At 31.4% G+C, this 13387-nt stretch overlaps 1 protein-coding gene across 4 annotated transcripts in view; it reads left to right on the forward strand.

Annotated features, from left to right (window-relative positions):
* Positions 1 to 13158, forward strand: part of LOC124353729 (peptide methionine sulfoxide reductase-like) — a 31368-nt gene extending 18210 nt beyond the window's left edge. For all 4 annotated transcript variants that reach the window (XM_046803706.1, XM_046803709.1, XM_046803710.1 and 1 more), the window contains exons 2-5: positions 189 to 355; positions 8408 to 8522; positions 9653 to 9789; positions 11978 to 13158. In XM_046803706.1, coding sequence (XP_046659662.1) covers positions 189 to 355; positions 8408 to 8522; positions 9653 to 9789; positions 11978 to 12218 — 660 coding nt within the window. In that variant the 3' untranslated portion in view covers positions 12219 to 13158. The remainder of the gene's footprint in view (positions 1 to 188; positions 356 to 8407; positions 8523 to 9652; positions 9790 to 11977) is intronic.
* The last annotated feature ends 229 nt before the right edge of the window (positions 13159 to 13387 follow it).

The raw sequence follows: 13387 nt of genomic DNA on the forward strand, positions 1-13387 counted from the left end.
GCAGTTATTGTACAAAACAGTTATCGGTCAAACTCTTGAGATGTTAAATGGTCACCTAATAAGTTGATAAAAACAGAAGTGATAAGATATCTTAAGTGTGTTATATGTGAGGAGGCTTATCAGTAAAACTCTGTTCGCCACACAATTTGTAACTGATTGATAGTTCAGCGGGTGTTAACTTGTTCCAGAGAATCATGAGTTTACTGCACAACGTGGATGTTCCCTTTGAGAAGGCCACTTTTGGGCTAGGCTGCTTCTGGGGTGTAGAGACCCTCTTTGGGGGCAAAACAGGGGTCCTACGTACCAGGGTGGGGTATGGAGGGGGCAAAGCTCCCAACCCCACCTACAAAAAAATGTAAGTAGATATGTGAGAATATTTTATAAGGGTCATTGAGGGTAAAGTTGAGGTACTTTCAGAAAGTGTTTCTTCCATTTGAGGTGTTTATTTCAATTTTAACCACATTTGGTGTCCGTAAACATTTGATATAGATTAATTTTGTTTTTTGAAAATCAGGCTCAGAAAATCTTGGAAACAAATGTGATTTTAGAATCCAAATTCCATTCTCTTTACAGCCCCTCTTAAATTGGCTTAGGGTGATGCAAGTGATTTTGGAGTTGGAAATATATTTTTAAAGTTAAATTTATATCTATGATAGCTTTTCTGAATATAGAAAAAGTAGAAACAATTTTTTTTATCCCTCCATATAAAATGACAGGCATTAAAGTAGGAAGTTGGGGCAATTTTATAATCTGGTCTAAATGAAAATGTTAGATTTGGTACAGCAGATACAAGAGCTAGCTATACCGTCAGTGAGTGACACGTTTTATGTATACAAAATTATTAACATGTAATTTTTTAAATTTTATTTGCAAATAATATATTTTTGTTTACATTTTATTATAAATATGATATAGTAAAATTTTAATTAGTTTTTATTCAATGGTTGTTAATTTTATGTATATCATATGTAGTTGAGTGGTAGAAAGGACTTGATAGCCCCAACTCTGCTTCTTTGATAAATTCATTTTTCATTTTATTTAATCTTTTCATTCTCTAGAGTAGTTTACTGTTTATTAAGGACCAGCAGTGTTGGTGGCTATCTCAATTTTGACCCCACCAAGATAAATGTTGAGTTTAAAATATTCTTATTATTTTATATCATATAGTTTGGGGTTTCAATTTAAAGATGTAATTATTATGCATCCAAACAAGTTTTTGTTTTTTTTTAATATTTTTATTGGTTATTCAGAAAAAATCTCAAACTGTGTCTTATGGATTGTTTTTTCATGAACTCTAAGGGACAAGAAGTGATGTGGTGGATGTGCTATGTATATAATTTAATTTTTATGTTATAATACATAAACTATCTATATAAAAGTTGAATATAACAGTTGGTACAGGTGAAGAGCTTCTATTGATACATAAGCCTTTAATTTTGTTGCATTAATGTATATAACAATTTAAATCAAAGTTTTACTTACCTTGATCTAAGTTGAAACCACATGTTTAACTTATAATATTGGAACTGTAAATTAAACATTTTATAACTATCTTCAGAGTAGAAATATATTGAAACACTGATTTTATGTAATAAACCTGTACTTTAAATTGTAATTTTGTGGAATACAACTGAAGTAATATTTATTTTTATAAATTGAATGAAAAGTGACAGGAAGTGAGAATTCCATTGACTCTTGTAGTGACAGACACTAGATAGGGATAGCCTGGATTTTCAATCAGCTGTAGACCTAACTGGTTGGTGAGCCACCTGTAGTGACAGGTCAAGGTCAGTCAGGTTATTCTGCTTTGTACTGCTGTCTGCTTTGTTTACGTACTTGTTTACATTGGTTAATTTGACCACTACTGTCTGACATCAATGAATTAAACCAACATTTTGTTACTTTAAAGCTTTTTTTTTTAAAAAAAAAAGAAAAAGAAAAATAAAGTGAGCAAACTTGTTCACCGTAATTCATGCCCACATAGGATTAGTATTTTTTCTTTTAATTTATTTTGCTACAGCAAATAAAGGACTTAAAATAAGATATCATTGTTTGAAAATAATAAATATTATAATAATATAATTTTGACAATGGGAAAATATCCCTGTGGTAAATGTGAAAAAAATGTAAAGTCATCGGCTATCTTATGTAGCATATGCAATAAATGGTTGTGCACTTTAAGTGTGTTAACTTGACCACTGATGTGAAAACAATGGAGAAAGAACAATTTTTGGAGGATTGGAGATGTTTAAATTGTTATTCAATAGACAAAAACGAATCTATGATTGACGCAAGTACAGAATCTACTGAAGAAAATTCAGAAAAGCTGAATTATTCGTCACTAGCTGATGAGATGAATAAATCTGTCTTACAAGAAAATGAATATTTACGAAAAGAACTACACTCGGCAAAACACAAAAGCTCGTTTTATATACTGGAACTTGAAGACAAAGTAAAACAAAATGAAGAAGACTATGAATTATTAAAGAAAGAGTCAGTTGAAAAAGAACAGGAATTATTGAAGAAAATGAAAGTATTGGAGAACAAACTCAGATATGAAAAAGAGGCAAAAGAAAAGCTATCTCAGAGGTAGAAGAAGAAAACAAAGCAAGTGAACATGTACATAACTATACAAATAGATCGTGTGATAGATGTGTAATTCTTAAAGAGGAAACTACAAAAATGCTTGATACAATACAGTCTCTAGAGAGTATAATTGGGATCTTGGAAAGAGAAAAACTCAATAAACCAGACACTATATGTAAAAGAACAGGGGATCCCAACTGCTTGGATTATTTCTCTCCCTTAAATGGTGTACAACAACCCACTCTTGATGTTGAAAAGTGGCTGAAAGTGCCATCTCGTCATTCTGTTAAACCAATTAACTATAATAAGTCAGGTCCAAAGTTCTTCTCAATTAATCCGTTTGAGGTACTTTCTGATGTTTCTACAGAAGAGGTGACTGATGAAAATGAATGTATCATCTCATCTATCAATATTAATACTGCTAAATCAAAAGTCCATCAGGCAAATTACAGCGGCTTGAAAGCCAAACAAGTTCACTGCCACAATACTTGTGAGAATAAGAATAAAGATACACTGTTGATCTGTGCTGACAGCCATGGGAGTGGCCTGTCTTGGCATATTAACAAGAACCAAAACTCTTATTCAGCAGTGGGGTTCGTGAGACCTGGTGGTCGAACAAAAGACATACTGGACTCTAGTAATATTTCAAATGAATTAAAAAGTAAAGATGATGTATTAGTAATTTTCTGTGGCACAAATGACATCTCAAGGAATGAAGCTAATGAAGCTATAACTGGTATAACAGACAATTCAGAAGGTTAGGAACAACACCATAATTCTGGTAGATTTGCCAAATAGATTTGATCTTCCTCAATGGTCATGTGTGAATAAGTTGCAAAGAAAATCTAACTTATCAATTAAGGAACTGTGTAACTCTTATAAAAATGTGATGTTGGTTGAGATAAGCAAAGCGGAAAGACATCTGCACAATCGTCATGGACTACACCTTAATAATAGAGGAAAGAGATGGCTTGCGGAGCAAATCTGTACTGCTGTAAACCACATGAATGATGGAACTACATCACCATCGCAGCCACAAGGCAATTTAGTGAGAACTGAGGGGATGCCGGCTGCGGCAGAGACCACATCACCACTCACTCGCCCTTCTACACCTGCGGACGAGAGGGCTGCAGCATCACCATCAACCCCTCTTGTAAGTGCTAAGGGGGTGCCAGTCGCGGCTGGGATTGTGTCACCAACGTTTTTGCATATCACCACACCGGCAACTGACTCTGCTACACCATCGGGAAACGGACTTCTGCCTTCGGTGCAACATCCGCTTTAGAATTTAAGTGTAGAAGTAAGCTAAATGTCTTGACTATAAACATACAGTCAATAAGAAACAAAATAGGGCAACTAGAAGTCATTTTGAATATTAACAATATTGATGTGCTGTGTATTAATGAGCACTGGTTACATGAGGATGAAATTACTCTGTATGTCCCAGAAGGTTTTATTGTGGCATCTAGTTTCAGTAGGAAACCACCTCTTACTCGGGGAGGCTCGTCAATAATGGTAGATTGTAGCTTGAAATATGAAAGTATAAATGTATCTAAGTATAGTATTAATTATTTATGTGAAGCATCTGCTATTTTATTGTTAGACTTTAATTTTATTTTATTAAATGTATATAGAACTCCAGACTCAGATTTTATTAATTTTATAAACAATTTAGAACGCTTAATATTGGATTTAATGGATAGACCATACACACATTTTGCTTTATGTGGGGATTTAAATGTTGATATTTTAAAACCAAATAGGCCCTATGTACAGTATTTTTTTAATGTTCTTAGGTCTACTAACCTATATTATGTGAATGAGCAGCCAACCAGAAACTATTCATGTCTTGATAATGTCTATACAAATGTCAAACAGGAGCTATATTGTTGTTCTCTCATTAACCAGGATATAGTATCAGACCATGCTGGGGTCTTGGTTGAGTTTGACTTAAATAAAGTTAGGCCAAAACAATGTAATGACATACGATCAACAACACGACTTCTTACAAGGGACCAATTGTTTAGCCTTACTGAAAGTTTAAAAAATGACACAGACTGGACTCCTTTGTATCTTGTAAGTGATGTAAATTTAGCATTTGAATTCTTTGTAAATATTGTGTCTAATATTTTAAATAACAACTGTCCAATAGTCAGTGTAAAAGGCAAGGGCAATTCAAGACATCGTTATAAAAGATGGTTCACACCTCAACTACAAAATATGAGAGCTTACTTGTTAATTTTATATGATAAGTGGAAGAAAAGTTGTAATACCGTTGATAAGGATAGATATAAGAGATATAGGAAAATTTACAATAAGACTATTTCTGAAGAAAAAATTTCTGTAAATAATTATTTAATATAAAATGCTCCAAATAAATGTAAAATGGCATGGAATATTGTAAGAAATGAATCTGGAGTTAAGAAATCAAATATCTCAAAAAATATACCACTCTTGCCAGGAGAGTTAAACAGTTATTTTGTTAATGTACCATTAACTAACAACACAATAAATTCTGTAAATGGTTTAACTCACAATGATTTTTTGCATAATTTTCCTCTCCCTGATAAAGAGAATTTGAATTTTAAGTGGAACACGATTGATGATAGTTTGGTAAAATTTATTGTAAATAGGTTAAATAAATAATACACGCAGTGAGGATATTTATGGGCTCCCAAACTTTGTAATAAAGCATATAATTAATGTGATAATAGTGCCTCTTACTTACTTGATAAATTTAACTATGTTTAAAGGTCAGTTTCCAGATTGTCTAAAATCAGCTAAAGTCACTCCAGTTTTTAAAAAAGGTAACAGAAATTTACCAGAGAATTACCGACCCATTGCAATTGTGCCTGTTTTCAGTAAAATAATTGAATCTTGTTTGTTGTCTCAATTGCATAATTATTTTGTAAATAATTCATTGCTATATGACCATCAATATGGGTTTAGGCCTAAACTCTCCACTGCAATGGCTGTGGAAACTATGATTGATGTAATTTTAAAAGGTTTTGAAGACAGGTTAGTTATAGGTTCTAGTCTGATTGACTTGAGCAAAGCTTTTGACAATGTGTCCCATAGTATATTATGTAGAAAACTAGAATATTATGGCATTAAGTCTGTTAGAAAGTTATCTAACCAATAGAAAGCAGGTTGTTAAAGTCAATAATTCTCAATCTGAGTATTTAAATGTCATAGCTGGTGTCCCTCAAGGATCTGTATTGGGGCCATTTCTTTTTTTAATCTATGTAAATGACTTTAGTGTAAATATACCTTGTCTATCTGTACTATACGCAGATGACACCACACTGATTAGTGCAGATGGGAATATTGCCAATGTTATGTTGCAATTAAATACATCTCTAGAACAAGCTAAAGCTTGGTATTCTGCAAATAGCCTTTTAATAAATGAAAACAAAACTGAAAATATAATATTCACACTTAAAAACCATTGGATTAATGATAGTTTATTCAAACCTGTAAAACTACTTGGCTTCTATCTAGATAGTAAACTGTGCTGGAATGTACATTTTGATAATCTCTGTAAAAAATTATCTAGGGTAATTTTCCTGCTAAGAAAATTGAAGTACTGTGTAAACTTAGAAACACTTATAATGACGTACAACGGCTTATTTCATAGCCACTTGTGTTACGGCATTCGACTGTGGGGTAATTCCAGTACAGTAAAAAACGTTTTTGTCTGGCAGAAAAAAGCAATTAGAATATTAGCTGGATTATCATACCAAGAGTCTTGCAGACAACATTTTTCTAGGCTTAAAATTATGACCTTATGGCATGTACTTATATTTTCTATAACCTAATATATGTAAAAGAAAATGAAGATAGATTTGAAACACAATGTACACTCCATGAGTATGATACCAGATCAAAAGATAATCTAAGAACTCCTAATATAAGGCTAGATAAATATTATAAAAGCCATAAATACCAGCAGTTAAAACTATTTAATAAGCTTCCTCTTTTTGTTAGAGCTTTACCTTTCAAACAATTTAAATCAAAAATGTCAGAGTGGCTTAAGCTTATGGAATTTTACAGTGTTGAGGAGTATATGAAATGTGATATGTTGTAAATAACAAATATATATAAAAATAGTCCATAATTTATTATATTTATTTTAAATTTTAGATTTTAACTCCATGTCTCTGTGTGTTTTTTGTGCTTTTTATGTTTTATTTATTTGAGTAGATTTATGTATTTGTTATATATTTATTGTAATAGATATGGCTGGAAACTAGTATATATTTATACTATACCAATAGAATTACGCTGAAAAATAATGTTATTTTGACGAAGCCTATTGTAATCTTTGGAATGCTTAATGGCCAATAAAACTTCTGATTTCTGATTACTTCAGTCCTTGAATGCTCACAAATTATATACTTTGCAAGAAATACTTGAAGACAAAATATATTAGGGTTTTGCATTAATATCTTTAAAATGAGACATGTCCAATAATTATACTACCATAAATATGGATGTAAAGGTGTTTGAAGCAAAACATTATTCTTATGAGGTAAAACTCAAAGTCTTTTCTGTACAGTTGCCTCTTTATTTTCAGCTTTGAAACTTAATGCAAAGTTACATATTTATTTTATTTTGTAAACTATTTATTAGTGGTTGTTCATTCTTTATGTGTGCTTACAATCTTCTATCCGCCAAAGCTAACATTTACTTATCAAAAGCCAAGGTTCACTTTCCATAAAATAAAAGGTACTAATGATATCATTGTGAGTTTTGTATTTTTTGTAGATAACTTGTAGTTTACTTATAAAATACATGAAGTTTCGGTTGTCATCTGCCAATAGTTTACCTCAATTATAAATTTAACTAAAACAAAATAAAAATACCTTAGAAAAGGACAAAAAAATCATTTAAAGAAAATAAATTCATGTTTTATGTTCATACACTTGGAGTGAATAAATTTTAGTGATTAATGATATATTTTTGTGAGCTAGTATAAGTTTTTTTATTTACTTTCATGTATAAATGATACATTTTTCTTTTGTAAAGTGTACTGGCCTTTTTTTGTAAAATTAAAATGTTGTCCAGAATTGTTAATAGTAGTTCCTCTATATAAACAAATTCCATATATAGTATAGCACTGTATATAATGATATAACAGATAATTTTAAGAACAGAAAAACTACACAGAAATCGCATTCTCCTAATAACTAAGATCTCAGAATTTATTTTGCACAACATGATTATCCCAGACGAGATTGCTATCAATATAGAGTCCTAAAAATGTTATATTGTTTTAACTACAGTTAGATCTTAATCACCAATTGATATGTCAAGACTTAAAGACAATCAAAACTGTTTAGTTATTAAAAGTCATGGTATTAGACTTTTTTTTATTCAGTATTAAATTATTATGTGAAAAAATCTTAGATTTAAAAAAGTTCTGTACTTGAAACCAGTTCTAAATCTATGTGTGATGGATTATATTGTTACCATTGTAATATATTAAAAAGAAATGTACTTAATATGGTAAATTGTAAATCATTTACAATTATATTATAAATGCAAGTTTAAAACAGGAAAGTTGGTGAGGGTTTTAAAGAGTTAGTCTAGTGGAATACCCCTCTACCTTCTCACCAGTGGTATTCCACTGGTATTCTCTTGGTGGTGCTTTGCCTCTACCGCAGTTCAAGTAATGTAGATTCTTAACCATGCAGATGTTGGCCAAGTTACATCCACTAACAGAAAGGGCTACATTTTATTCTCTGATTTGACAAGAATTAGAATGTGACTCAAGAAGAAATTCCTCATTAAGAATTCACTCATATTTGTTCTGTTCCAGCCAAGACCACACGGAGATCACACAAGTGGATTTTGACCCGAAGATAGTCAGTTACGAAGAGTTATTGGATATGTTCTGGAAAAACCATGATCCGACATTCAAAACTAAAACTCAGGTTAGTGTTGTTATTCGGTGGAGAGAGATTAGAAGCAATGATGTTTTTCAAATGACTAGTTCTGCATTTTTATGATGAGGCAATTTTCAACTTGATTGGTATACAAGAAGATTTGTTTGTTTGAAGGTTATTTTTGACAATGGAAGGATTGTGAGGGAAACAGGACCCTCTGGTCAGTCGTAGATGGTTAGTAGACGAATGAAGACGTATTGTGACCTGTATTCCGTAGTTCAGTTTTAATGATTAGTGTTGTGTATAGTTTTTTATTAAGTGCATGTTTATAGAGTTAGTGAAGTTGACAAACAACATGGTGGTTGTGATTCCTGACTTAGGCGTGCCATAACGCTTTGGTAAGATTTGTTTATTTTAACCTAGTTTGTAATTATGTATTAGGTTAGTTCTTTACCTGAAGAAGAGATCAGATTGCAGATCTCAAAACGTAGTGTTACTAATTTCTTGTTTCACTGAACGATGGCAAATGTCCGGAAAAATCCTGTTTCCTTCAAGAAGATTTGTATTCAAATTTTCTGTCAAATCTGTTAAAATTAATAAATTTTTGAACGTACAAATGTTAAGAAGTCAAGATGTTTAATTTTACATAAAATATAAATTAAAATGATGGATTATGGAAATTCCTGGATTAACAAGAGTGCTTCAAGCTCTTCATGTGTAAATAATGCTAAAACAGGTTAGCAACACTAACACAGTTAAAAAAGCATATTTCACCTTTTTAAAATCCACCTGTGATATGGCCTGGCAGCTTGGGGAAGCTCCACCTAAGGAAACCTCAAAAGTGTACTTGAAGAAAGATTTTTTGGACATTTAAGGAAATAAAACTGACCTAAATTATGTTTTTTTAGTTATTTAGACGACAGATTTTATTAACAACATTTTAAAAACTGATAGGTTATCCATATTTATAATACATTGTCACTTAATGCATTCCTTAAAAATATAATAAAAATGTTGGCAAGATTGATTGATAAATTTTATGAAGTTTTCTTATGGTAATACATGACTATATTACAAATAGGTTCTGATCAATGTAATTTTATGTTTTAAGTCATTGTATTTGATATTAATCTTTTGCACTAATTTTCATTTAAACCTCAACTGTTGATGATTGACAGTACTGTTCACTGATCCTGTACCATAGTCCAGAGCAGAAGTCTTTGGCAGAGAAGACACGAGATGAGTTCAAGAAGACGTCTAAGGATGAAGTATTGACTAGAATTGAGCCTTTTGAGACCTTCTATGATGCGGAGGGGTAGGTCACATCCTAGTTTCCAAACATAGATTGACTAATTTTGAATTTCTGAACATTTTGTAGTATTGCTTGAACTAATCTTTGTAATTTGTTCATGGAATGCATTAACACTATCTGTGTGCAAAAGCCTATTGCTTCTTAGTTTTAAAACATGTAGGTTAAATTATAAACAATTTTTGTTCCCAATAGTTTTTTAACTTTTAAGGATATTTTCTATAAAATTCATATTGTTTGTGGTCTGAAAGACTTAGATTACTCATTATAGGAATTTTCACGTATGTTTTATAACTAAACATTGATTTTCATCAGTACTGCACCTCTCTATGTATAATACCACCTGTGACGTACTAACAGAAAGATGTGGGACGGGATCTTCTCAAACTGTTTGAGAAAAATAATAAAATCCTCTGAAAAGAATGTACCTTTCTTTACCTATTACTTTAGTATTTCATCAAACTGAAACTTTAATATAGTTACAGTTTTAAAAACTCAATTAAAACAAATATATTGATTCAACAGTAATATGTATGCATTTGTTAGTTTCACATAAGTCATAGACTCCAGCGATGATCTCTGAAACAGTTGCCATTGGTTCAATGGTGGGTGAAGTGGGCTGACCAATCACGGATCATGATACTTTCAAGCGATATCAAAGTATTTGTACTATAGACTCTTATATTATTAAATTACTCAATTAGAAATCTCTTTCTTCTTATTATAATAAACATGTTAATATGACTATAATAGAAGTCTTTGGAAATAAAATTAGGTTTAATATAAATGTGAGATCATCCATTGGTCGCTTGCATGCACTCAAGTTTAGGAATATTTTATCGTGTCATCCAAAACCCAATTCGGATGTGTTCTCAGAAAGGACCACCATTCAGATAAGATTATAGAAAGTATATATGCTTGTTAATCATAGCACTATGGTAGATAGGGATATGCTTAATCCATGTAAGTTAAATGACATATAATCGTAGTAGAATATATTGTTTAATATAATCCACTTAATCATATCTCAAAATTTTGGTCCACATTTTCTGTATCTTTAGTACATAATGATAAAGCACAATCTGCTCCCTTTTCCCTCAGTGAAATGATAATGGATTTGTTGCCCTTCCAGTCTAATCTTGGATACATCACTGAATTTAGTAGTGGCAAAGACGTTATAAATTTGTAATAAAACATGTTTATTAATTTAAATTATGATCTGTAGTTTTGATTTAAAAAGTGGATGAAATGTACACGGATTTTGAACAGGCAACTTTAATGCACACCTCCAACATTTTCACATAGTGTAGTTTTATGTAGTCTTACTTGTATTTAAAACTTTGTATTTAATGATGTGCCAATTTTCATACTTCCAGCAGAAGATCACTAAACTGGAAAAAAAAGATATTTCAAGTTTAATAAAAAACCAATTTATTATTATGAGATTAAAATGTTCAACTTGATGTTCAAGTACCCACTTGTGTCGTCAACCATATGTTTTTTGTGTCTGCTGTATGAATTTCATTTATTATCTTACTTAAATTAACAATCCTCTTATTAGTAGGCTTACCACCTCTATTGTTTGGCTTGCACCACCATTCTTCTGCTTAACTCTTATACAATTACGGTTTTTCTTTCATTATCTAAGTTGTACTGTATTCCCAATCCTAAATCTGGTACAAGCATTCACAAAAAGTATTGAGTTCCCTCAATTGTACTGTACCCTTTAATCCAGGTTGTACTGTATTACCAATCCTAAATCTATTCCTAGCATTCACCAAAACTATTGAGTTCCCTCAATTGTACTGAATCCTTTTATCTAAGTTTTACTGTATTTCCAATCCCAAATCTAATCCCAGCATTCACCAAAAGTATTGTGTTCCCTCAATTGTATTGCACCCTTTTATCTAAGTTTTACTGTACCCTTTAATCTAAGTTGTACTGTATTCCCAATCCCAAATCTAGTCCAAGCATTCACCAAAAATATTGTGTTTCCTCAAATGTTCCCAATATCTACTTTGTGCAGGTTGTGAGTTCCCAAATATATTTGCTTTGTATAGATTATGTATTTTTTTCTTATACCATATTCCATTTTTTCAAATACTCTGATGCAAAACACTAGGGAATTAAGGATTTTGTTCAAATTTGTTCTCTCTGTCTGAATTAATCGAATTAAGACATACTCTCTGCTCAGCTACCATCAGAAGTATCACCTCCAGGAGCATGCCAGCCTACTACCTACTTTGGGCTTCCAGAAAGATGATGAGCGTCTTAAGACCTCCCACCTGGCTTCAAAGATCAACGCCTATCTGGTGGGGATGTCGACGGTGGAACAGTTTGACACTGAGGTGACCTCTCTGGGTTTGGATGAAGAGACCACTAAGTACATCCGCGAGTACAATGTCCAGAACCAAGGGAGAGGGATGACCTGCTGAAAGCCGTGTGGAGTGCTTTAAACTCTTTGTAAAGTCTTTGGAAAAACATAGAGTTCAATTCAAAATAATTATTAGTTATCTGTATTGTAGTGAATAGTGCCAAATCTTAACAATTTTACTAACAGTCCACTAATTGATTCAGTACCTCAAGAAATACAATTACTTTACTGATCATTTCAGTTTGCATTATATACAGGAGATTTGTCAATAAAAATGACTTATCTGGGCTTATTACAGCCATTCAAGCAATAGCTTGTCTATCTTAAATACAGAAAAGGAATTTGCACATCCTGATTATTTCACTGGCATTGGCAACAATATTTGAGTTACAAATGTGTGTTGGTTATTTTTGTAACTTGTATATCCAACATTAAATTGTAAGGCATCGTACTAAAAAATCCTAAAGTGAAAAGTTACAAAAACTAGCAAATCTACTAAATTAAATTTTTTGTATGAATTGTACCAGCTTTATCATAATTGTCATAAGTATTTAGTTAGCCATGTTTACCATCTACGTTTAGAATGTAACATTATGTAAACTTCACACAAAGACGAAACCATAAAAATGTTCTAATACTTAGTTGATATAAATAACAATTTATTGTGATCCTTTTGAAATCCTCAAAGTGGTTTCATCTGCTCTGTAAAGATATACACTTTTTGCCGTCATTTACTTTTTTTATTGTCAAACAATCTATTAACTGATCTTCATTCCAGTCATACTCATCCCAAAATAATAGAATCATAATTATTAAAAAAATAATCCAATTTCTCAAACTTGTTTTGACACTGGATATTTACTTAGGTATTAAGCTTCTGCCACCAAAATGGTAACTACATGTACAATTACTCAAAGTGCCTTATGTTATTTTTATCATTTTGTAAAACTTGTTATTGTATTGCTACCTCATTATTATACTAATAAATTGTTTTATTTGCATTTAGCCTGTATACATTTATCCCTATAATTCCATTTATTTTAATTCCTTTTATAACAATTGTCAATGTTAGAATATTTATGGTAAAATACTTCCAAGACTAGACAACTCATTCTGATTAGATAAAAAATAACAAAACAGTTTATAATACGAGTTAAATGTTTACAGATGAACATTTTTTATAGAAAAATTGAAGTTAAAATTTACTCAATTGAAAAGTGTCAATGTATG

This window comes from Homalodisca vitripennis, chromosome 2, assembly GCF_021130785.1.
Source record: "Homalodisca vitripennis isolate AUS2020 chromosome 2, UT_GWSS_2.1, whole genome shotgun sequence".
Classification (NCBI taxonomy): Eukaryota; Metazoa; Arthropoda; class Insecta; order Hemiptera; family Cicadellidae; genus Homalodisca; species Homalodisca vitripennis.